Source organism: Phyllopteryx taeniolatus, chromosome 12, assembly GCF_024500385.1.
Source record: "Phyllopteryx taeniolatus isolate TA_2022b chromosome 12, UOR_Ptae_1.2, whole genome shotgun sequence".
NCBI lineage: Eukaryota > Metazoa > Chordata > Actinopteri > Syngnathiformes > Syngnathidae > Phyllopteryx > Phyllopteryx taeniolatus.
Window position 1 is genome coordinate 18,777,750 of NC_084513.1, and position 26,045 is coordinate 18,803,794.

Here is a 26,045-nt window from a genome sequence, read left to right on the forward strand (position 1 = left end):
AGAGGCGTGGCCTAGTGAGTGACGGTTTGTCCTGTTCAATAGGCTGCAAGTGCATGTTGAATGTGGATCCTCCTTTTTTTTTTTCCACTTCACTGGAGCCTTGGCATATATGAAGCTCGCTCGAAACTCAAATTTTGGCAAAATTGACCCAGCAACAGCTCATAACTAAAAAAAAAAAAATAATAATAAAAAAATAACTCCTAAGTTAAGGCATTCGTTATAGTCACTATATATCACTTTTCAAAGTGCTCAAAGTGGCTTAAAATGTGTACGGTGCCCGGAGGTTGTTGATATGATATGTTGCAATGTATTAACTTGCTCTCCAATGATTCCTTTTTCTTTGGCAATCTGCAGCTAATGTTATCATTTTAGAGAGAAGTGAGAAAAAAAAACATCTCCAGAGCATCAGTCGTCAATAAACAAGCGCGCGCGCGCACACACATTGTGGTGCTGAAAACAATAAGTGCACATCAAAAGAGAGAAGAAATGCCTTTTTCCCCGGTAAACAAAGGCTGCAACATGGCGATAAACGGCGCTAGAAAGTATCACAAAGCACGATTGCGCTCGTCTTCAAATTGCCTCCGTGTGCGCCCCAACAAGAGGCTCGCGCGCGCGTGCGCGTGCGCGTGTGCCTTCCTCGCATATAAATATATAATTCTAAAGACGCGGATTGGCCACACTTGGTGTTATTAGCGCGCCGAGTGCTCCCAACCCCGCCAGTGCAGAATCCAGAGGTGTCGGAGGCGCGTCGCCACGCGTGTGCGCGACTGTCTGCTGCGTGTGCGTAAAGGCGCAAAGTTACTTTCGTCCCCCCCCCGCTCTCAGTCTCAGTGCGCGGCCAGTTGGCTCCAGACGCGGACCGCTTTCTTTCTTTCTCTTTCTTTCTCTTTCTTTCTTTCTTTCTTTCTTTCTTTCTTTCTTTCTTTCTTTCTCTCTCTCTCTCTCTCGCTCTCTCTCCGCCGTCTGGATGGATGCTATCAAGATGCTGTTGATGACTTATTGCCACTGGTGGATATTTGTGCTCTCCTTTCATCCTTTTCTCTGCGCCTCTCTGGGCCGGACCGAGGGGAATACGATCCGCTACCAGTGCAACGAGGAGGAGGCGGCGGGAACGGTGATCGGAAACCTGGCCAAGGACATGTCCTTGAGCCTGCCCCACTCCTCCAGGACCAATTTTAGGATGATGAGGCAGTTTAACGACTCGTTCATCCGGGTGAGGGAGAGCGACGGGCAGCTGAGCGTCGGCGAGCGGATGGACCGCGAGAGAATGTGCCGACACACTCCACAGTGTCTCGTCACTTTCGATGTGGTGAATTTCTCCAAAGAGCGGTACAGATTGATCCACGTCGAGGTGGAAGTAAAAGACGTCAACGACAACTCGCCGGCGTTTCCCAGCGCCGAGTCTGTGGTGGAGATCTCCGAGAAGGCAGCCGTGGGCTCTCGTGTTCCCCTGGACCCGGCCGCGGACGCCGATGTGGGCTCCAACTACATCCAAAGCTATCAGATTTCGGTCAACAGTCACTTCACCATCGATGTCCTCCTGAGAGCGGACGGGGTTAAATATGCAGAATTGGTACTGATGAAGGAGCTCGACAGAGAGACCCAGGCCTCTTTTTCCTTGGATCTGACGGCCGTAGACGGCGGGAACCCGTCCAGGTCCGGCTCAACCGAGATAACTGTCCGAGTGACGGACTTTAACGACAACAGTCCGGTTTTCGATCAGAACAGTTTCTCGGTGAGTTTGCCGGAGGACGCGCCGGTCGGCAGCGTGATCCTGGACCTGAACGCCGTGGATGCCGACGAGGGTCCCAACGGCGAGGTGGTGTACGGTTTCGGGAAGCAGGTTTCTCACCAGATCCGGGATCTTTTCCACGTGGATAACAAATCAGGCCGCCTGACGCTCAGGAGCCCGGTGGACTTTGAGGACAAGCGTACGTACGAGCTGGACGTGCAGGCCAGCGACCTGGGCCCCAACCCGACCCCCTCGGCGTGCAAAATCGTCATTCACGTCAGTGACGTCAACGACAACTCGCCGGGCATCAGCATCACGCCCATGACCTCCATCACCACGGGCACAGCACACATCAGCGAGGCGGCGGAAAAGGACAGCCTGGTGGCTCTGGTCACCACCTCGGACAGGGACTCCGGGGTGAACAGCCAAGTCCACTGCACCCTGTACGGCCACGACCACTTTAAACTACGGCAAGCCTACGAGGACAGCTACGTGATCGTGACGGCGGCCCCCTTAGACCGCGAGAAGATCAGCGAGTACAACCTGACGGTCATGGCCGAGGACTTCGGGTCACCCCCTCTCAGAAAGATCACCCAGTACACCATCCGAATCAGCGACGAGAACGACAACGCCCCGCACTTCACCAAGCCCGTGTACGAGGTGTCTGTGGCGGAGAACAACGCCCCCGGCGCCTACCTCGCCACCGTGGAGGCCGCGGACGCCGATTTGGCCCACAATGGCAAAATCACCTACAGACTCGTGGACAGTCTGATCATGGGGTCCCCCGTGAACACTTTTGTCTCGCTCAATTCGGTGTCGGGGTCCATCTACGCGCTACGCAGTTTCAACTACGAGGTCATGAGGCAGCTGGACGTACACGTTCAAGCCAGCGACGGCGGCTTCCCGCAGCTGCAGAGCACGGCTGTCATCCGCTTAAAAATAGTCGATCAGAACGACAACGAGCCTTCTATCGTCGAGCCGCCTCTTTACAAAGGCTCCGCGGATGTTTTCCTGCCGAAAGACGCCCCTGCGGGTTACGTGGTTACGCACATCAAGGCCACAGACGCGGACGAGGGCCTGAACGCGCAGTTGTCCTACAAGATAACGGAAGGGGGGCTCCTGGGCTTCTCTGTAGACAAAGACACAGGGAAGGTGCACGTGAGCCGACAGCTGACGTACGACCTCGCTGACAATGTCAAAGTGGTGGTGTCGGTCAGTGACAACGGCTCCCCTTCGCTGACCTCCACGGCCATCATACACTTCAATTTCATCGAGGGCACCGTGCCCAGCCTGCCCTCGTCCGCCCAGGACGGCAGCGAGTATTTATTTGAGTGGGACACGTCCGTCGCCGTCATCATCGTCCTGGCGGGGAGCTGCTCCCTTCTCCTGCTGGCTATCATTCTCATCACAACCATTTGCAGCCGCCGCAGGAAGGAGACGAGGGAGGGCTACGACGAGCGAGAGGAGGCGCCCAAAAAGGCCGAGAGCGCCGAGAGCGCTCGCGTGGACGCGTTGATCGGAGGCCACGCGGGCAAAGCCTTCGAGCCACGCCCCTTCCCCGAGCAGCCGCCCGTGGCCGCCAACAACGCAGTAGAGATGACTTGCGAGGACGGGCACCCGGCGGCGGGCGCCTTTGAGCCGAACAACGGGGTCATGGAGGGCAAATTAAAGGTGAGTCAGTCATGGGATAAGCAAGTCACATTCACCCAACCACGGTGTAGTCTGTCTTTCAGGGTCAGCCGGGATAGGCTGAACGCTCCCCAAGCTGTAATGAAAATAGATGGATGGATCATTGGATATTGTCACTAATAGCGTCGCGGTTCATTAGCCACACTAATTGATTGTGATTGGCTGGCAACCAGTCCACGGTGCACCACAGCTGGGTTCAACTCCAGCTCACCAGCGTCTTTGCATTTCTAACCTGGTGAAAGTGTTTCTTGCCATTTATCTCGCCTCATTTCTTCCCTCTTGTGACTTTCAGGGCTACTCCACTCTACCCGGCTACGGGAAGGAAGCAGTGCGACCGATAACAATATGGAAGGGTAATTCGTTCACAACCATCTCAGCGAGGGATCCGCACATCAGCGGCAAGGACAGCGGCAAAGGGGACAGCGACTTTAACGACAGCGATTCCGACATAAGCGGGGACGTGCACAAAAAAGACTCGCCCCCCACAAACGGTGAGCATCACAGCGACGCGGCAGTTATCTTGCGTCAAGGTCAAACAATGAATGTGGTTGTCCCCGCAGCTCTGTGGGCTTGCACCAGCGAGTGCAAAGTGCTGGGGCACTCGGATAGATGCTGGAGCCCGTCGGCCAGCAGGCCCAACACCAGCATGGCGTCCGGGTCCAACCTCTCGACCTTCTCCAAGACGGCTTCGCTTCCTCGGGACGGCAGGAGGGAACACTACTATCCGTCGCACGTGCCCAAAGGCAACGGCCTGCAAAGCGTGTACGAAAAGGTCCAACACCAGGAGTTCGATTACATCCTCGTCGGGCCGCCCACACCGGCCAGAATACAGGAAACAGACGAGATCTCCATCCCAGAGTATACAAACTCTTAAAAACGTTGCATTGTACAGTACCTCTTAACTGACTCGACTGTGTTGTGAGTGGTTCTACGTCATTTGTCTGTTGGCCTATCTTACGTGTAAGATCATGTGTAATATGCAAGATTTTGTACATTAATAATATATTTTTCATAAGGCTTCAGTGTAAATGATGACTTTTATTAAGACTTTTCAAGAGCATGTGTTATTTAAAAGGGACATGGGGCATCGAGGGGCTCTTCTGCTGTGAAAAACAATCAATATGAACAATGTTAGTGGTATTATTTTCTTTCTTTCTTGTTCACGTTGTTGCACAAATAAAGAGTGAAAAAGAATGTTGTCTTAGTGTTCAATAATTTTTCTTCTTCCGGGATATCATTTTATCTGATGGATTTCAGAAATAGAAGAACAAGCGGATCATTGAACTTGTTTAAAATGCCACAAAAATATTCTACAAATATGGCTGCCCCACTGCAGTAAAAATAAAATCTATATATTTTTTTTTTAATTAACAAAAAAACATTCATTTAAAATTTAGTACATTACATTTTGTACAAAATCCTTCAAAATTATCATCTGGAGTGATGGACATGCTGCTCTGGCAACATTCAATTATATAATTATTTATTCGCTTATATATATATATATATATATATATATATATATATATATATATATATATATATATCGGTGCTGGAGCCTATCCCAGCTATCATACACCCTGAACCGGTTGCCAGCCAATCGCAGGTCACATAGTAACAAACAACCATTCACACTCACATTCACACCTACGGGCAATTTAGAGTCGTCAATTAACCTACCCTGCATGTTTTTGGGATGTGGGAGGAAAACCCACGAAGAAAACCCACGCAGGCACGGGGACAACATGCAAACTCCACACAGGAGAAGCCCGGATTTGAAGCCCGGTCCTCAGAATTGTGAGGCAATTGATGTGCAATGGTGTAGTAGTTTTCGAATTGTGAGGCAGATGTGTGCTAACCAGTCGGTTAGCACAGTGGGCTGCCGTTTTCCTGACATGTTGCACGAAAAATTACATTGAATTGATAAATACAATCCCAAACCTTAAAAGGTGTATATCACTGTTTACGTTTTTCCTTTGGGCTTAGCTCCTTCTTTACCACAACGGATCGATACAAAGTCCGCATCACTGCAGACGCTGCACCGATCTGCCTGTCGATCTCCCGTTCCATTCTTCCCTGACTCGTGAACAAGACCCCAAGATACTTGAACTCCTCCACTTGGGGCAGGATCTCATCCCTGACCTGGAGAGGACACGCAACCCTTTTCCGACTGAGGACCATGGTCTCAGATTTGGAGGTGCTGATTCTCATTCCAGCCGCTTCACACTGAGGCCACCAAACCGGACCCCCTCTACGCCTCAGCTGCGCCTTGAAATTCTGACCATAAAAGTTATGAACATAATCTGTGACAAAGGGCAGCCTTGGCAGAGTCCAACCCTCACCGGAAACGAGTCCGACCTATTACCGGATATGCAGACCAAACTCTGACTCAGGTCGTACAGGGACCAAACAGCCCATACCCCCCCCCCCCCCCCCCCCCCCCGAGGGACACGGTCGAACACCTTCTCCAAGTCCACAAAACACATGTAGACTGGTTGCGCAAACTCCCATGCACCCTAGAAGACCCTGCCGAGGGTGTAGAGCTGGTCCACTGTTCCACGGCCAGGACGAAAACCATACTGCTCCTCCTGAATCTGAGATTTGACTTCCCGACCGACCCTCCTCTCCAGCACCCCTGAATAGACCTTACCAGGGAGACTGAGGAGTGTGATCCCCCTGTAGTTGGAACACACCCTGAGGTTCCCCTTCTTAAAAAGGGGGAACACCACCCCAGTCTGTCAATCCAGAGGCACTGTCCCCGATGTCCACGTGATCTTGCAGAGGTGTGTCAACCAGGACAGCCCCACAACATCCAGAGCCTTTAGGAACTCCGGGCGAATCTCATCCACCCCCAGGGCCTTGCCACCGAGGAGCTTTTTAACCACCTCGGTGACCTCAACCCCAGAGATAGGAGAGCCCACCTCAGAGACCCCAGACTCTGCTTCCTCATGGGAAGGCGTGTCGGTGGAATTGAGGAGGTCTTCGAAGTATTCTCCCCACCGACTCACAACGTCCCGAGTCAATGTCAGCAGCGCCCCATCCCCACTATACACAGTGTTTGTGGTGCACTGCTTCCCCCTCCTGAGACGCCGGATGGTGGACCTAATCAGCCCTATTAACTACTTTTTGTACATAAAGCTACTAAATTATAGTGAGAAGAGGCTCCATCTAAATAACCTCATCTCATTCCACAAACATGGCTGTCACAAACCATACATATTGATGCAAAAAGTCCATAGCAAGCATTCATTCACTTAATGTTCTACATTTAAATGACCAATAGAAAGCAGAGACGCTGCTCTAAAAAATACATTTTGCTACAAAAATGCTGTAATTTGCCATTAATTCAAATTCAGATCCATCCATCCATCCATTTTCTGAGCCGCTTCTCCTCACTAGGGTCGCGGGCGTGCTGGAGCCTATCCCAGCTGTCATCGGGCAGGAGGCGGGGTACACCCTGAACTGGTTGCCAGCCAATCGCAGGGCACATAGAAACAAACAACCATTCACGCACACATTCACACCTACGGGCAATTTAGAGTCTCCAATTAATGCATGTTTTTGGGATGTGGGAGGAAACCAGAGTGCCCGGAGAAAACCCACGCAGGCACGGGGAGAACATGCAAACTCCACACAGGCGGGGCCAGGGATTGAACCCGGGTCCTCAGAACAGTGAGGCTAACGCTCTAACCAGTCGGCCACCGTGCCGCCTCAAATTCAGATCATTATTGTTATTTTCTTTTTTATTAGACATGAAAGTCTCAAACCCCGAATGACAATAGAAACCCCAAACTCCTCAAATATGTCAATTTCTCAATCATTACTCTACATTACTTTTTGCACAGAATCCTACTAAACCATAGTGGGAAGAGACCCCACCAAAATAATTTGATTTCACAAATATTGCTGACATGCATTCTTAAAAGTATATAATTTACTGCAAAAATGCGATAATTTGCCAAAAGTTCCAAGGCGATAGAGACCTTGAAAGAAACTTCATCTCTACTCAACATGCACATTATATTTTTGTAATTAAAAAAAATATCCTACTGAATTCTCAACTGATGAGTCATGACAAATGCTATAATGTTTTATTTCTGTAATAACTCATTCATAGAATTCTTTATTTATTCATTTTCAATATGCCCATTTCCCAATCATTGCAGTTCATTACTTTTGGTGTGCAACCCTAGAAAATGGCTGTGAGAAGCGGCTAAATAACCTCATCTGCGTCCAAAATGAGGCCTTGTGCTAAACTGATAACATGCATATAAGACAGTGTCATAGTCATTCTGTGTGCTGCCTTCAATTTGCATGCAAATACTGCGTTGTTGATCAAATGCGCTTCACAATTGCATACTTTTTTTTTTCCTCCAAAGGTCAAATAACTCCATCACCTTTCGGATTGCCTTCCAGCATACCAATTATCCAGAAAATGAGGTTCAATCTGTTTCCAAGCAACAGCAGCACTGCATATTTGACTCTCTTAGCTTGTTTGTTTCCCCCACCTCCCCCACCCCGTGCTTTTTTTCCATTTGAAGATCATTTGAGATCATGTGACTCGCCCCAACCACCGAGCTGGCTTTCCCAGCGCAACCTTCATGAATTAAGCCCCGCGCTTGTGTTTGATTGTGCGTGCCGACGCGACGACACAGCGCTGCGGATCACGGAGCTCATTAAACTATTAAGAGGATAAAGGCAGCATTAATCACACTGGAGCACACAAACTAAAACAGGCTTTCCATCTCCACAGTGCTGATATTTATCACTCAGTTCAGACCTTTTTTTCCCCACACACACACACACACACAAAAAGTGGTTTTGGTTTGGCACCACTGCATGACACCCCCACAGGTAACATCAAGAGGGAAAGAATTCCTTTGCACGTCATTCACACTGACCCGTCAAAAAAGAACCTTGGAGCACAGTGGGAGTCTCCAAAGAGAAGCAGAAGAGTTTTCAGGGTGAACGAATTGCAGGGTGGCAATGGAAGAACACCAAAAAACTCAACAAAGTGGTCGTTTTGAGCCTTTCACACATCAGGTAAGACAAACTGGAGTTTTGGGGGGTATTACGCTGCAGGTGTTGGGCACTGACTAATGTGTCTCACTTGGTTCTTTTGAATTCTGCAAAGGTCAAAACTCCCACAGTGAGCGGTGGGCTGCTGCGATATGGAGCTGTGGCTCTCTCCGTCGGCGCCGTGTTGATGCTCTGCGCCTCCGTGGCCTCTCTCCTCCTCAGGAAGGAAAACGAGAGGAACGTAAGTGTGATTTCTATCATGACAAAGTTAAGGTAAGACCCGAAACCGGAATACTCGAGGAAGGTGCTTTGCATTGGGGGAGGGGGACAAATATCTTAACAACGGCGACTGTAATTGTAGTTTAAAGTGGTGATTCTTAAATGATTCAGTTTCACTAATGTTATTATAATTAAGGTAATTATTTAGTAAAACTGTAGTATCTTTGTTCATCTATGTAAGTAGATGATTACCCGTGTATTCCCTTTTATGACAATTTTGTTTGGTGTTACGGGAGATTTTTCTAATGTAAAATATATGTCCTGGCTGAGTAAAGGTTGGGAAACCATTAAAGTATGCTTACATTAGAAAACATTCAACCATATGTGAGCCCATTGGATATCAAATGTGTTTGCATTGACTTAATAGTGTAGTAGTATTCGGATTTTTATTTTTATTTTTTAAATCATTATTTCAGTGAGTTTGCACAATGAGTTTGTAGTTAGCACCCTTGACGCACATTTCTGAGGTTCTTGGATTGAATTTGAAAACTGACCGCTGTATGCGTATTTTGGAAGTTTGACTGCTCACTTGGGTTTTCTCCTAGTTTTCAAAAAACATGCATGTTAGGGTCACAGAAAAAACAGAATCCAGCGATGAGAATTTTCCACGTGAAATGACGTTGACGTGACGCACGACACGCAAACACGCCAGTCTTGTTTTCATCCACTTCAACTCTGCTCAAAGCTCGAAGAGTGTGAAGAAAAAAAAAAGCAAACAGAAGCGACACGCGAATCTTTTTGTTCGGGGGCAAATCCTTGACTTTTCGCGGGTGCTGCCAGCCCACTCTAAACCACTACAATGACTCAAGTCTTAAGGTCTGTTTATGAGGAGCTAGAAGCTTTTTAGGGCACCAAGCTACCGAATTTCTGTTTATTTTTATTCTTTCGATGAAGGGATTTGGCCAAAACATGCCCAAAAACTCCAACATTCATGCAAGCATATGTCAAAAATTCTTGCAAGCACATGTATCCTGGTGAAAATGAGTGGATTCTAGTGCCACTGACACTAGTTTCATAGATTGACACAAAATTTGGTGGACAAGTACTGAAAATGAACAGGAAGTCAGCCATTTTGGTTTAAAGCAGCCATTTTGGGCCAGTCCCAGGCCTCATACTTTGACGAACTCCTACTAGGCGCGATTGGCCCAAATGAATCAGAAATATTTATCCTAGACAGATGGGTGCCGTGAAATTGCAACGCCATCTAATCTGGGTGGAGGATTGCATTAAAATGTGATGTTCATTCTCAGAATTTGGAAAAGGGTTGAAAGGACCCGTTAATCGTTGCTTTCGCGTTTGACTCGCAAAAACAACACTGAAATATGCAAGCATCCCCACAAACTGCAAGGACATATCGGAACATTTCCAAATTAAGTGACTGAAAACAAAATGTTCCTAAACCACAAAGGGAGAAAAAAAAATATCCATCCATTCTGTCGCGCTTCTCCTTGTGGGTGAGGCAGAGCCTATAACAAGTGACTTTGTCCGAGAGGCGGGGCTCACTCTGATTGGTTGCCGGCCAGTCACAGTGCGCATGTCGGCAAACACCCGCATACACTCACATTCACAGGTAAATACATTTTAGCGTCTTCAAAAAACTTAAAATGCATGTTTTTTTTTGGGGGGGAATATGGGAAGTGGCCAAAGTACCCGTAGATAACCCAAGCACGGAGAGAACGCGCAAACTCCCCACAGCATGGCCGAAACCGAGATTTGAATCCAGGACCGCTCGACTGTGTGGCAGACGCGCTAACCACTAAGATCACCGTTCCGGACTGATGTCGTATTCAAGCAATGCCACTCAGCTGGACGCAGTAGCGTTGTAGTAGCCTAAACGTACGCGCTGCTGCAAAGACACGACAACGGCCTTGTAATCATCTATTGGCGCTTCGGTTGTGAAGCGCGTGTCCCAGGCCAACAATGACAGACAGAATAGAATTTTTATCATTGCAACGTTGTGTTATGAGGAAAAATATAATGAGGCCGGCCTGTCAATCACCTTAATGCAAACGTGTTTATGAAAGCACATCAAATGCTTCCGAGCCCACCGCATATTTCCGTATTGACTCGCTTCTTAATGAGCTCACCTGTAAGGCAAAGATCCCCCCGCGGCACCCCGCGCTCGCTTCCTGCTGAGCACAAAGCAAACAGGACTTCTTGAATGAAGCCAACGTGATGAAAGTAAAAGCGGCACCGCGCTTGTTTCCCTGCCCCGTTGCACTTTTACCAGCTTCCCACTCGACTAATGAGTCGTTTAACGTCCTGTGCGGAACGCTCACAGGTGTACAGCGCTCATTACAGCATGAACATCAACGGGGAGGTGACGGAGGGCTTCGTGGAAATCGATTCCGGCGACAACGTGGAGAGGTTCAAAACGGGCAGCGGAGACGAGGAGGCCGTGGAGATTCGGGACTTTCAAAGCGTGAGCGACTTTTGTCCCGTTGTGAAAAAGGTTGAGCCGACGTTCAGTCTGTGTGCTTTCGCGCAGCTGTGAGTGTAAACATGGCGTCTCTGTGATTTGGCGCAGGGAATAACTGCAATCCGATTCTTCGGGGGAGACAAGTGTTATATAAAATCCCAAATCAAAGGCAACCTTCCTCCTCTGGGAGCTGACAACAAAGACTCGCTGATGTCTGACCTGGTATATGCACACTGTTTTCTCCTGAATGTCACAGTTTCCACTTTTTATCAGTCACTTTTCAGTCCTGCCGGCTTTTCCCAGAGAGCGCTTCTGCTTCTCCTGGCAGACTGACGAAGGCATGCCAGTGAGGTTTGATGATGAGCTCCTCGTCTGGGTTTCTTCAGAGCAGCCGCTGAAGGACATCGCTTTCTTGAGCCGCAAGATTTTGGCTCTGTGCGGAGAGCTACCTATTTACTGGCTCCAACCGCTCATTCCCAAAGGTTTGCTTTCATAAAGTGACACACAGCATTCCAAAGTCTGGGGAAAAACTGACCTGATGTGGCACACTTTGGTCTATTTCAAAAGTCTTTCATAGTTTATCCCAGTGGAAGTCTGCATTGAGGGAAGTGTCCCACTAAATCGTTATATTATTTGGCATTTAATAAGTCAGACCACCTTCCAATCTGTAAAGTGACTCGGTGGGTAGCGCAAGAAACTGACTTAGAAGTCGACATAGTCACTCAGTTCTTGTCAAACAATAACAGATTGGCTCAAATGTAAGACACGAGTTATAAAAATAAAAAAATCCAAATGAAATCATATCTTCAAGTTGGTCAATAACCACTCTGTCAAGACAATTGAACAAAAATAGGAAATAACAACTTACCGAAATAAAATCAAGAACGGAGCTCGGTAACGCTGGAAAAAAGTACTTGGACGCTGCTTCGAATGTAGTCTGCTCATTTCACAGTAACTTTTGGTGGATATTTTTTTGTTCCGACTGTACTGCTCGTCCAAAACATCATCGTCTTTTCAGACGTCAAGGGAAAAAGCCAAAGATGCGGCATTAATCCTGTGTGAAAAGAGGTTGACCCAGGTGCATCGATTGCTCACAATATGCCAACCTCACACATTACCACGTCTTTGAACTTCGCGGCACAGAAGAACTCTTTTCCCAAACGTTATAAATCCATTTGATCTTCCTGATAAAAAAAAAAAACATTTATTAACCCAGTTTAGAAACATCAATTCTATCCTAATAAAACAATTAACTGTCTCAGTCGGGACAATAGCAATAGAGTCTGTAAACAATGAATGGCATTATGGACGGCATACTTACTGACTTCAAGGTAACACTATAATTAAAGCAGTCTGTAATTAAAAATCCGTCTTTTAATTTCTTTATGTAAATCATGACCAATCTTGTACTGGCTTTTCGGAATATGTGCTGTGAACGCTACATACTGTAATACAACATATCACATCGTTATCTCTTAGTACAGTAGCGACATCAGATATTGACAACTGACACTATCCGAAGTGTGATAAATGATGCGCATTCATATACGCAATGACTGACGTGACTTTTTAGTATGATGTGAATCTCACTAATTGACTCAAATGTCAACCAGCAATAATATTATGCACATTTGTGGTGATCTATCTTGCGTCGTCTGCTGAAATGGAATCAATGGAATCACAAACAATTTATGTGTTTGTACTGTAGCATTGTTGGTGGTTTGAAGGCCTACATAAGTGGTTGGCAGCTCACCATTTTGAAGCTGCCAGTGGTTTACTCAGGTCTCAGTTGTTGTACTGCCTTGCTTACGCTATATGTCAACACACTTGTGCCAGTCACAGAAATGAGTGAAACACATGTCAACTGAATACTAACAAAGCCTTATGTATTGTATGAAAAAAAAATAAAGAATATTTATGAAATATGCAGGGACACTTCATATCACTGCTGCTAATTAAATAATTCACCACATCTGAGGAGGTTCGGGCCCATGTAGGATTGCACTCGGTAGGACACGGCGGGCGTCTCGTGAACACTGACCCAATACTCTCGCCTCTTGTGGCTGCCCTGACAGATGGGATGAAGAGGAAGAGGAGGAGGAGGGACTCGCAGCGGGCCAAGCGGCAGTCCCGCGTGGAGGTGTTGGAGGTGACGGGAAAGGAGGACTCCTCCAAATTGGGGGAACATGGAGGAGAGGAAGGGCTTCAGTCAGATGTGGGATCGGGATTCAACCCCGAGAACCCTTACCATGTGAGTAGAGCACGTCGTAATGAAAACGAAGCTTCGACGCTCCTGAATTTTACATGAGCCATCAAGAGGCGTTTACCGAGCCCTGCAGCAACACCAACCTTTAAAACTTCAACTCTTTTACACATGATTGCTTTGCACGTGTTTTGTCTTGTTACAAAGAATGTCGTAAAAGAAATAACTGTGTTATTGAAACAACCTTGGATACAGAATGAGAAGATGGAATGGATGGATGCTTGGTAGGTAGGTGGAAAGAAAATAAGCCCGTAGGATGGAGATAATCAGTAGACAGAAAAATATTAACAACAGAAAGTAGTGCTGACAAGGAAAAAACTAAGGACAGTTTTATAGAGCATAAAAGTGTGGTGTTTAGTATCTTAAGTTAGCACGGAGTAGGTGAGGGTGTGGCGTCAGCAGCCATAAACGCAGGTCAGCCGGACAAAAGCTGCTCACCCTAAGTTGTTGAACTTATAAAAGTGAGGCCAAAACTCCCATTGCTTATAAAAATTCATATTGCCTAAGAGAACCCCAGTCACATGTTTGGCCGGATGAGAGCTTTGGACTTTTTTTTTTTTTCTTCAGACGATCTAAATTGCAAATGAGCATGAATTTTAAAAGAGATCGCTCATCAAAATTAACACCGCTTGCAAAACTTGCAGCGCGGCGGAGGCACCGGGCCCGTCGCTGGCGCCGGCGACGGCGACGGAGGCGCTGTGACCTTTGACTCCATGCTGGACCACCAGGGGATCTGCTGCGCCGAATGCCAACGCGGCTACACGCACTGTCAGAGAATATGCGAGCCTCTGCGCGGCCACTGGCCCTGGCCGTACAACTACAGAGGGTGCCAGGTAGCTTGCAGAGTCATTATGCCCTGTCGCTGGTGGGTGGCACGCATCTTGGGCATCGTGTAGGCGCACACGCAATGCACCAAAGACCCTAAAGGTCTCGAAACCTTTCGCTTGTCTGCAGCTCCACTTTCTTTTTCACTTAGACTGTCAACTTACTAGCAGAGAACTACTTGCAAGCAGGACATGCAAAGAATGACGGCGCGTTAACTGGGAAGCATAATGTGATAGTAATTGTGTGAATGCTGAGAAACAATCATTTATATGCGTGCATAAAGGCCAAATAATTTTATACAAGCGTGTGTGTCCTGATCACTGACACTAAATTGCTGCGCCATCTAATGTGGGATCATGCTTGTTTTTATTTTTTATTTTATTTATTTATTTATTTTTATTCTGTATGAAAAAAAATCCAATAAAAGTAAATTACTCAGAATACTGTGCTTATGAATGTATACATATTTGGAGCCATTTTCTAGATCACCGGTCCTCAACTCTTTTGCACCATGGAGTCATTTTAAGATAAACATATTTTCGTGGACCTGCATAGAAACAAATAAAAATAAATGAATAAATATACAATTCATCATTGTGCCATTAGGACGAGTCATTCTAATATTGTTTTTTTTTTAAAAAAACAGCTTGTTCCTTCGAGCACATTTTCTAGAAAGTTATTTTCAACATCAAATTTTAGTAACTATTTAATGTCTTAGTGCACTGGTTCGCTTCCAGGGGTTTGGGCCAAATAATTTCGGCAAGCAATGAATGCAAACAAGCAAAGATGTCAAAGCATCATCGGAAAATCATTGCATTTACAAAGCGTCCAATCACTTTAGTGCGATGTCATGCCTATGCTGGTCTTAGCCGATATCAGGGTATCCGCTGGTGTAAGGAGTCAAATTAAAGACTTTTTATGACCTCTCCTTCAGTGAATTTGCCTTATTTGTTTCCCCAAAGTATTAAACATTTTTCAAAGTAATTGCAGCTTGCAAGCAGCAGCATAAAATGTACCTGTATCTATACTTTTAATGGAAATTTACCAGAGCAGTCTGCTACCTGTGATCAGATAATAATGACTTGATGAAGCGCCAGGTGGTTCACTGCCCCCTGGTTATTTTTGTGCGGCCTATTTCAAGTAACTGTAAACAACAGGATGGCTGTTCAATGTTTAGTATGTGTGACACTGAAATAAAACAATAAAAAATGAAATAATGAGGAATTTGAAGAGGAATTAAGGTTTAATTTTGAATAATCACATTTAAGACCGAGACCAGTGTTGGCTGTGATATGCCATGATGTACTAACCACCGTCATTTATTTTTGTAACATTTTAGCTTAGCCGTAGCATCTCTCAGCATTCATGCGCAACTTGAGGGAAACACCATTTCTAAAATCTATTTTAATGTCAGCAGATGGAAGCAGTAGTTCTTTTTTGTATGCACTAATCGACACACAGTGAACAGTGCCCACAATTCGCCATTGTATGTATTATTGTAGAGCCTTAATGTACTATGCAGCACACTGGAAGGCATCTGTGTAGCATCGTGTAGCTTTTGTGAGTGCAGCATCTTCAATAAATTGTCATTTGAGTTTTGGCTGCCCTTAATGTGTTTTTGTGTGTCACATGTTTCCATCGTTCCACTCTATGCTCCTCTGATAAAACTAAAGTGACAGCAAGGTCTGCCGCGTCTTGCATTCACAGCTCCCAATGTGTTTGAAGGCAATGCAATTTGTGCACGCTGACATCTGTATTGATGTGAACTAATGTGAGATGAGTGTTGCGGCGATGATGGAAAATATTTCTATACGAATGACATTTTGATTAAACCTTTTCCTGTTCTTCGCTCCGGTGAAAGGAGAAGAGGGTGTGGATGCTGAGTGGCCGATTAATGTGATCACAGGCTTTTATTGCATCGCCGTTATTGGAGCTTTTAGGGTATTCTGAAAAGCTGCGACAAAAAAAAAAAAAAAAAAAATCAAAACAAATCTGATTACTATCTCTAAAGCCATATGCCACCTCTCTAAATAATTGAGGGAAGCCGTGTTGCGATCAGGATGATTTTACACAGTGTGAACCAGACACATCAAACTACAACAGATGTGAAATTGCATCATATCTGCCAACACGTAGAGGCGCATTGAAACTCAGCAGTGTGAGGAAACGGTACAAAGAGATGCTTGTCTCTTCTGCGGGAGATTTGTGCAGGTTTTTTCATGGGGGAAGAGGTGCTTATCACATCTGCGCCGCTGATAAGACATCCTCTGTGCTTCCGTAGGCTATATAATATTAATCCCTCTCCCACGTCTGCACATGCACTTAAAGGAAGGTGACAAGCGTGACATATCCAGGACCTCCTGATGGCTCGTGCGCCGGATGGCAGCCGCCAAAAGAGCCCCCTGAAGTAGCCTCCAGTCTTGTAAATTTGCAGGGGGAGTCCAATTTCCATCACAGCACTGTCACTGCCATGGTCATTAAACTAAATCATCCCGCTGCGTGTCACACTGCTCCCTTCAATCACCGACTTATATGTGGACTGCAGATTGCAGTCGGCCACGACAACAGTGCCTTTCGGACCTGAGTGATGCGAGGGGATCGCACTGAGAGGTGTTCAAGAATGTGAAGACATGCCATGGCCAAACGAGGGCAATCTGAACTTGAGGGTTGCTCTATTGTAGTGTTGAAGAACAATCACAGTCACAAAACACTCAACATTTTCATCACAAGAGGACAGCTCGAAGTTCATGCAAGGAGCTAACAGAGCAGTCTACAGCTTGACTCACAGCTCATTCTTTTCAAACAGCACAGACAGACGGAATACTACATGCTGACTGAGGTATCAATACATTCATTTTCTATAGTGCTTGTTCCCATTAGGGACACGGGTGAGCTGGAGCCTTTCCCAGATGACTTTGGGCAAGAGCCGGCGTACACCCTGGACTGGTCACCAGCTGAGTAAGGTAGAGCTGCAGGCCGGATTCTGCACTTTCAGCACCGCAATTTCAGAACCACACTTTCAGGACTGTATGTTTAGGACCGCACTTTGAGGACCACACTTTCAAGACCGCCCTTTCAGGACCACCCTTTCAGGGCCGCACTTTCAGGACCGCACGCTCAGGACCGCATGTTCAGGACCACACGTTCGGGACTGTACCTTCAGGACCGCAATTTCAGGACCGTACTTTCAGAGCTGCACTTTCAGGACCGTACTTTCAAGACCGGACTTTCAAGACCACCGTTTCATAACCGGACTTTCAGGACCGCAGTTTCAGAACCCTTTTTTTTTTCTCAAAACACCGTCACCTACCGATTGGGTGACCACTTTGATGGCCTAAACCCGAACTCTAACCTAACCCTATGGAAAGAACTGTGGTAAACATACAGTAGTTAGTCATATTTGGGTGAAATTAACCTTTTAAACATTTTAAGTTGGATAAATAGAATGTTAGTTTATTGCACCCTCCAGTCACTAGTTGGCAATGTGGCTAAAAAGAGGGTCCTGATGCCTCAAGGTTTCTGAAAGTGCAGTCCTGAAAGTGCAGGCCCCAAACTGTAGCTACGTAGTATTACAGCCGGCCAATCACAGAGTACACTTAGACGAACAACCATTCACATTCACACCTATAGACAATAATAAGGTGATAAGCATATGGCAGCTAGCTAGGTGGTGTCTACCTAGCAGCTAGCATAAGAGGCTAAAATAGAAGTCTACATCTTTAGGCAGTACCCCTTATGGTCAAAAAGCACAAACAGATGGAAGACTACATGCTTACTGAGGTATACATTCATCCATTTTTGTATGAGACTTGCCCTCCTTAGGGTAGCGAGTGGGCTGGAGCCAATCCTAGCTGCCATTAGGCAGGAGGGAGGGTCGACCCTGGACTGGTCACCAAACAATCGCAGGGAACATACAGACAAAAAAATCATTCACTCACGCCCACATTCGCACTAAGTTAGTCTTTAATTAACATGCATGTTTTTGAAAGGTGGGAGCCGGAGTGCCCACGTAAAGTGTCAGGCAGAAGATGCAAACAGTACAAACAAAGGCCTGAGCAGAGCTTCGAACTCAGAACCTGACAACTGTGAGGCAGGATTGCTGATCACTAGGCGTCCGTGCTGCCCTGACTGAATAATAATTTGAAAATCTCTAAAGGTAGACTTGTCCGTGAAAAAGATCTGCTCACCGCTTCTAAAAACTAAATGAACAATCCATCGGCACCTCTCAGGTCTCATGTCGCGTTTGGTGCCTGTTGCTGTCAGCTATTTTCCTCATCTCGGCACTGTCTCCCGCCTTCTCGGAATATGTTGATACGGCGGCACAAGACAAAGCCGCACGTCTGCACAAGACAAAAGCAGATGAAAAGCACAAAGAAAGACGGAACAAAACCAACAACAACAACACACAAAAAGCCCACCATTTCACCACTAGCAACGAGTGAAAAATGGCATTCAAACAAAAGAGGGAGCAACAACAGTGGAATCTGTTATCCCGAGGCCTTGTTTGCAAAAAGTCTTGTTTTCCCTTCTTCGCCTCATAAGAGGAGACATATAAACCCCTATTGAGGAGAGGAGATGAATGCGTTAGAGAGCGTGCTCAGCGTGTGAGACGGTGCTTCCCTCTGGAGCCAAGCTTACCCAGGCAGCCCCGCAGGCCCGCCGAACAAACAGAGCTTTGTGAGCACTGACCCACTGTGCCCAGCGGCCACACTGCAAACCTCCACTTGTGTGCGAATTGAGCAGAAGCAAAAAAAAAAAAAAGAAAAAAAGGAAAAATAGTCTGTGGCGGCGGGCGGAATTTGCTCAACTCTCCACCTGCGTTTTCATCACTGTGAAACAAGAAAACGCAGGCGGGGGACGCTGCCGCTGTGACAACTGAATTAAAAAGCCACTCGGAATGCCTCTTGTGCTGGATTTATTTTGTGCCACGCTCTAATCAAGGTCCCCCTACGCTCCCTTGAGGTCCCCATAAAAACGTCAATAGCTGCCCATAAATATGCCTGCTGTTGACCAGGAGGCATTAGAAGTGTGAAGTGAAGCACTCTGCTAGTCACGACGGACGACATTTGATTGCATGTTTTCCATTACATCCAGACATGAATGGAAAAAAAAAACACTACTGACAGTCCATTTTGCACCTTAACTACAACACAGAAACCCTTTTAGGCTTTTCTCATTATGTTATCTTTTTTTGCAAGAAAGCTCTGCGGTACATTCAGAGATGCCGGCAACACACACACACGCATGCACACGCGCATGCACCACCAATAAACACCCAAACACGAGTGATTGTTCCATTTCCTTCTCCCCTGAATGGGCCAAAATGAAAAAAAAGGAGATGGGGGTGATACAAGGCTTAAATGCTTTTAATCCCATGGTTGAGTGACCGCTTGCCGCCCAGCCAATGAGTCTGACATTTGCAGCTCTTTGTACTTTCGAGAACATCTGCAGCAGAGCCCACTCGAGACTCTCATTCTCCCCTTTCCTCCCTTCAGTTTTCTCTCATGCTCGACAATTAGTATGCAAACTTTTGGGCACGTTGGAGCCAAGTGTCAATAATGTCTTCTTCACGCGGTGAAGGCAATAATGCTGCTCAGCCACGTAACACAATTGTTGCCTGGATATACAGTATACATCTGCACCTTGGGTATAATGCGGCATACACATTCATACAGGATTATAGATTATACAATATATACACTGTATGTACAGGTTGTATATGCTATATGATTGTTTTTGTCGCATGTGCAAATACAGTTTAAGTGCACTGTTGTCTCAATGTTTTTCAACATTAGTGGGAAACACAAAAAGTGTTCTTTAACCTTGCAAGAGAAATTGCACACAGCAAAAGCACGGAGTGCAGTATACAAGGTCCTGTGTGACAACTGCTGTCACGCTAATGCTTAACACTGAGCCGCCTCACTACGACAAACAATGCAATTGTTTACAGTTACAGTTAGCCATCCTTTATCGTGAGGGTTACGTTCCAGATCACCCCAATGATAAACAAAAGCCGCAAAGTAGCAACCATATATTTGTTAAATTATTTATTATTATTTTATGTTTTAAGCTTCATGTATATACAGGTAGTAGCAAAATACTGTATATGCATGTGAGGTGCAGGTTATGAGGGGCTGTTAGGGACATTATTCAGGATTAGCTATCACACTTACCATTCAAATGCTTTCACACACACACAAACTACTTAAACATAAAACACAACTCAAACACTCTCATATGCACAAGTCTTGCTCTCATAAGGACAACTCAAACACTCTTATTAACACTACTCAAATACTCTCATTAACACTGCTCAAACACTCTCATTAACACTGCTCAAACACTCCCATACGCACGAATCTTGCTCTCATAAGGACTACTCAAACACTTTCATTAACACTCCTCAAATGTGTTCACGCGAGCACGTCAATCACATTCTCGCACACATCACTGGCATTCACAAGTTCATGTCAATCATGCTCACGCACACGTCGATTATGCTCACTCGTGAATAGTGTAAGTCTTTTATTAGGTAGTTCAATTCAAAAAGGGAAATTATAGAGCTGAACTGCACACTGCACACACTCAGAGTGAAGTATTTCATATTTAAAGCATGTATTATTTTGATGATTATAGTACATAGCAAGTTTTTTAAAAATCCCCATATTGAGAAACTAAAATATAACGTCAAATGAAATAGTGAATTAATTCAAGAAATAAAGTGCTTTTTAATGTACAAATTAGGCTGGAATTTGCGCTCTGAAAAGTACTTCACAGTGTTTAATCACTATAAGTACTGAAGAAAAACTTTTCAACTATATTCTAATTTATTGAGATGAACCTATATTTAAAAAAGTCATGAAATATTTGACACTGAGTGTGTGTAGTCTGGAGTGCATATCTATGACACGAGTTTGATTACGACAATTAAATTCCTTCATTGCCTTTGGCCACCTCATTAGGTATACCGGTGCAGAGGATCTTAAACGCGACTATCCGGCCAACCTGCCTGCAACGAACCGTGTACGTTTCAGATTGTAACGCAGCGGTGTTGAACCTCTGTCTTGAGTCCAGGATTAAACACACGTCCACTGCGCTTTAGCCTGAAAGGCCCATTTGTTCGGCAGCATCCGCGTCCAATTAATGGCGTCTCGCTCTTGATAGACGAGCCAGCCTAGCCCTAAATCATACACGACACGGCTTCTGATTGGCCGACCATTATGTCATATCCTACAGCACTTACACATTAAAAGCAGCAATTTTAAATCAATGAGGAAAAGCGTTATTGTAACACAATAATCAACAAGTATATGACATATATACATTAAAAATATATATGTATGGACTATACAGTATAATGCTATGTAATGCTACTGCTTAAGTTAGGCTTACTATTGTACTTTATGGCTGTTGGTCAATGCCATAATTTATTTTGAAACCACTTCCTTTTCAACTCCTATAAATACACGCTGACATACTCATGTCAAACGTCTGCACACATACAGCTCAAATAAGCTCGCATAAACATGTCAAATCTATTCACATACCATCCTCAAATCCATTCATAAAATATACTCAGATCCTTTCACATTTCCATCTCAAATGTTCGCATACATGCTTGTGGGAAAAAAAAAAAATCTTGGGAGATTTATTTTAAGATTTGATAGATAGATAGATAGATAGATAGATAGATAGATAGATAGATAGATAGATAGATAGATAGAGAGATAGAGAGATAGATAGATTAATTCTTAATTCTTCTTGTCACAGACAAGACTTCCTTGTACATACTGGAAGACTGCTTTACATCAAGGTGAATGTCTTATTGAGTTGGAAGCACTTTGTGCTCTTCTAAGCATAATGTACTTTAACCAATTACTATACAGTAATAATAATATGTACTATTTAACCCATTATAAATATCAGCTGGTTGTATCCATCCAATTTATATACTGCTTATCCTATCTATCTATCTATCTATCTATCTATCTATCTATCTATCTATCTATCCATCTATCTGTCTATCTGTCTGTCTGTCTGTCTGTCTGTCTATCTATCTACCTATCTATCTGTCTGTCTGTCTATCTATCTATCTTAAATTAAATCTCCCAAGATTTGTTTTTTTCACAAGCATGTATGCGAACATTTGAGATGGAAATGTGAAAGGATCTGAGCATATTTTATGAATGGATTTGAGGATGGTATGTGAATAGATTTGACAGGTTTATGCGAGTTTATTTGAGCTGTATGTGTGCAGACGTTTGACATATATATGTGAGCGTGTATTTATAGGAGTTGAAAAGGAAGTGGTTTCAAAATAAAATATGGCATTGACCAACAGCCATAAAGTACAACAGTTTACTCCTGGACTCAAGACAGAGTTTCAACACCGCTGTTTTACAATCTGAAACGTATACAGTTCATTGCAGGCAGGATAGCCAGATTGTCGCGTTTAAGATCCCCTGCGCCGGTGTACCTAATGAGGTGGCCAAAGGGAATGAAGGAATTTAATTGTCGTAGTGAAACTCGTGTCATAGATATGCACTCCAGACTACACACACTCAGAGTCAAATATTTCATAACTTTTTTTAATATAGGTACATCTCAATAAATTAGAATATAGTTGAAAAGTTTTTCTTCAGTACTCATAGAGTGATTAAACACTGAAGTACTTTTCAGAGGACAAATTCCAGCCTAATTTCTAACTTAAAAATGACTTTATTTCTTGAATTAATTCACTATTTCGTTTGACGTTACATTTTAGTTTCTCAATTTGGGGGGGATTTTTTTTATTTGCTATGCGCTATAATCATCAAAATACTTCACTCTGAGTGTGTGCAGTGTGCAGTTCATCTCTATAATTTCACTTTTTGAATTGAACTACCTAATAAAAGATTCACACTATTCATGTCTGAGCATAATCGACGTGTGTGTGAGCATGATTGACATGACCTCGTGAATGCCAGTGATGTGTGCGAGAAAGTGATTGACGTGCTTGTGTGAACGCATATGAGTAGTGTTAATGAGAGTGTTTGAGTAGTGTTAATGAGAGTGTTTGAGTAGTCCTTATGAGGGCAGGACCCGTGCGTATGAGAGTGTTTGAGTTGTGTTTATGAGAGCCTTTCAGTAGTTTGTGTGTGTGTGAAACCATTTGAATAGTAAGTGTGAGAGCTAATCCTGAATAATGTCCCTAATGGCCGCTCATACAGGTCATATTTTTGTCCACTTTGGCTCACCATCCTCACGTTCTACAGTATTGTAGTATCTGTTGCCAACTTTGACTGATTGCATGTGTCTTTAAAAGGCGGTGCCTCGTCTGTTGAGGGTGTTGGCTGGCTGTTAACTGGCTAAGCCGTTAGCCACTTTTATTTTGTGTGAAATGATCCCAAACTTTGAAAATGTCTTTCGTTTAAGCACTCTTCCCTCCTTGTGCATATTTTTTATAGGGCAGTGTGACTTTAACCAGCACCTGCAATCTTGTCACATTGATTGGACTCTAGTTTGGCTGACTCCTGACTTTCATTAGCTGTTAAAGAAGTCCAAAAAACCAAAGCCAGTTTTTACTAACCAGGCTTCCGTGGCAGATTATTGTGTCGTGAGAGAGCATTGGCGGTACCACAGGAAACTAGCCAAATTGAATAGATTTGTCTGAAAATCATTATTAATTGCAAACATTTTTGTTCATCTATCTCTACTGGCGATGTATAGTGACAGGCAGAAAATGCTCTTCCATGAAATGGCAAAAGGTTCAATAAACTTCTGTGTCTACTGTTGCCATTCACACAAAAGAATGAGTCGTGGCTTCTTGCAATTCTATCAGCATTCAATTAAACAGGACACAATGTAAGTACATTTGTGAGAGATGAGTTCATCATTCTTTCAATATCTATACTTTTTGTGACATTTTGGTTTGGTGGGGAGTTGTAAGTTTTTCCCAAATGTGAAATGATTGCCTTGGCTCAATAAAGGTTGGGAGACACTGGCCCAGGGGTTCACATTTTTCTACCTTGCACTCTGAATGTTGACGTAGTTTGTCCAATGAAAAATAAAATTGTTTGTGTGATTTTAGCAGACTGTTTGTCTGTTGTTGTGACTTAGATCAAAATTCCAAAGGTTTCATATAGCATCTGCTCCATTTGCACACTGATTGAGGAGTATCTGTAACATTTGCACAACCATTGTCCCAGATTATCGCACTACTCGTCACTTTAAACCGCATACACTCCTTGAAGTCTCAGTGCCCTTTGCACAATGGTCATTGCACCGGACTATTGCGATATTAGCCATTCGAACTGCTCTAAGTGCTAGAGGACTCTGCATCTTTTTGCACAATTGTTGTTTGTTGTTGTTTTTTGTCAATGTCTTTATGTCTCCAAAGTGTTCTGTAAATTGAAAGGTGGGAGCCGGAGTGCTCTAGTACTGTTGTACTAGAGCGGCTCCAACTACCGGAGACAAATTCCTTGTGTGTTTTGGACATACTTGGCAAATAAAGATGATTCTGATTCTGATAATTTTGCAACTATTACATAAAATCTTGTATGCTACAGCAGTATAAATGTCAGGTAAACTTATTGTTTGGCATATTTGTTTGAGGGCAAAGACAGAGAGAAAGAAAGGTTGCCTTCCAAAAATAATTGCCCGAGAGGTCGCAGTATGAGTATCCGCGCCAAAAATCATCAAGCACGTTGGCAACATGCAAACAAACACAAAGCGCTCTCCAATTAAACTGTGGCATTAGCAGTAGTCGGAGTAGTGGTAGTGGGATTACGCTCCCTGTGTAATGAAACATTATAGCAATTCTCTGTGTGCAGCAGCCACAGCGGGATTGTTTTGCTTCATGTGCTCCAATCAGCTCCACATAAATAGAAAATGTGTAGTGTGCTGTTGCTCTACATTGGACGTGCAAAGTTTTTTTTTTTTTTTTAACACATGCTTTTCATTGAGTAAAGTGGCAGAGGCTTCAGCCAAACAACGGCAGATGTCAACGTACAATCCTTCTATCCATTTTCTATAGCGCTTGTTCTCATTTGGGTCATGGGTGAGCTTGTGCCTATCCCAGCTGACGTTGAGCGAAAGGAAGCACACCAAGCAAATGAGTACCTGAGAACCTGTATTGGATTTTGTGGCTCCACATACGTTACACAGTACTGTATTTATTTATTTATTTTTTAATTGAACCACAAAAACATGGTGTGATTGTCTAGGAAGAGGCTACAGTAATTGCCGTGAAGATAATTATAGACATAAGTGAAATTGAGTGTGGACATTTTGAGAGGTTTCCGGCAAAGATTGATCACCTCTTTCACTGACTGCACTTGTGCATTTCGGCGCAAAGACGCCACGCCACAGGAACATACTGCTGGTCTCAGAAATCCTTGCGTCTCCAAGACCATCACTTTTCAGGAAACCAAAAAAAAAACCACCATGTTTGTTGAGCCGATAACATTGCAAATAGACCAAGCCATTTAACATTTTAAACTGGTCAAAATAACAGAACCCGTGAGGACTGACCTACCAACAGCATCAATTAGTGAAAAAATGTGAAATTGGCCAAAATTAACATAGGATAGGATTTGAACCTCATGATTTTATTGTAGCAGTAAAATTTATTTTAGCGTGGTCCTCATAGTCTTTTGTAACTCAAAATGTGTCCAGGGAATGATTCATTTCGGGTTTTAGTATAACTAGACCACTTTTTTTTTTTTTTTTTTTACAGTATTAACAAAGCACCACAAGATCATTGGCATGAAACGATTAAAAAAAAAAGAGGAAAAACCTCCCTGTGCATTTCCATTAATTTATTTTCCAAAGACCTCGGC

General features: G+C 44.4%; 2 protein-coding genes across 2 annotated transcripts; both read left to right on the forward strand.

Annotated features, from left to right (window-relative positions):
• Positions 1 to 695: 695 nt before the first annotated feature.
• si:ch211-199f5.1 (protocadherin-8) lies at positions 696 to 4,615 on the forward strand. Its single transcript, XM_061793204.1, has 3 exons — positions 696 to 3,403; positions 3,714 to 3,912; positions 3,982 to 4,615. Exons 1-3 carry the CDS (start codon positions 968 to 970, stop codon positions 4,293 to 4,295), a joined length of 2,949 nt encoding a protein of 982 aa, XP_061649188.1. The 5' UTR covers positions 696 to 967; the 3' UTR covers positions 4,296 to 4,615.
• Positions 4,616 to 8,376: 3,761 nt separating this feature from the next.
• On the forward strand, positions 8,377 to 15,821 carry cnmd (chondromodulin). The gene is made up of 7 exons (XM_061792323.1): positions 8,377 to 8,464; positions 8,556 to 8,681; positions 11,001 to 11,141; positions 11,247 to 11,360; positions 11,467 to 11,620; positions 13,214 to 13,389; positions 14,046 to 15,821. Exons 1-7 carry the CDS (start codon positions 8,408 to 8,410, stop codon positions 14,295 to 14,297), a joined length of 1,020 nt encoding a protein of 339 aa, XP_061648307.1. The 5' UTR covers positions 8,377 to 8,407; the 3' UTR covers positions 14,298 to 15,821.
• The last annotated feature ends 10,224 nt before the right edge of the window (positions 15,822 to 26,045 follow it).

Coding starts and splice junctions, on each gene's coding strand:
- si:ch211-199f5.1 (XM_061793204.1), top strand. CDS start 968: ATGGATGCTATCAAGATGCTGTTGATGACTTATTGCCACTGGTGGATA. Junction 3,404..3,713: donor TCATGGAGGGCAAATTAAAG/GTGAGTCAGTCA, acceptor TGTGACTTTCAG/GGCTACTCCACTCTACCCGG. Junction 3,913..3,981: donor AGACTCGCCCCCCACAAACG/GTGAGCATCACA, acceptor TTGTCCCCGCAG/CTCTGTGGGCTTGCACCAGC.
- cnmd (XM_061792323.1), top strand. CDS start 8,408: ATGGAAGAACACCAAAAAACTCAACAAAGTGGTCGTTTTGAGCCTTTC. Junction 8,465..8,555: donor TTGAGCCTTTCACACATCAG/GTAAGACAAACT, acceptor AATTCTGCAAAG/GTCAAAACTCCCACAGTGAG. Junction 11,361..11,466: donor ACTCGCTGATGTCTGACCTG/GTATATGCACAC, acceptor TTCTCCTGGCAG/ACTGACGAAGGCATGCCAGT.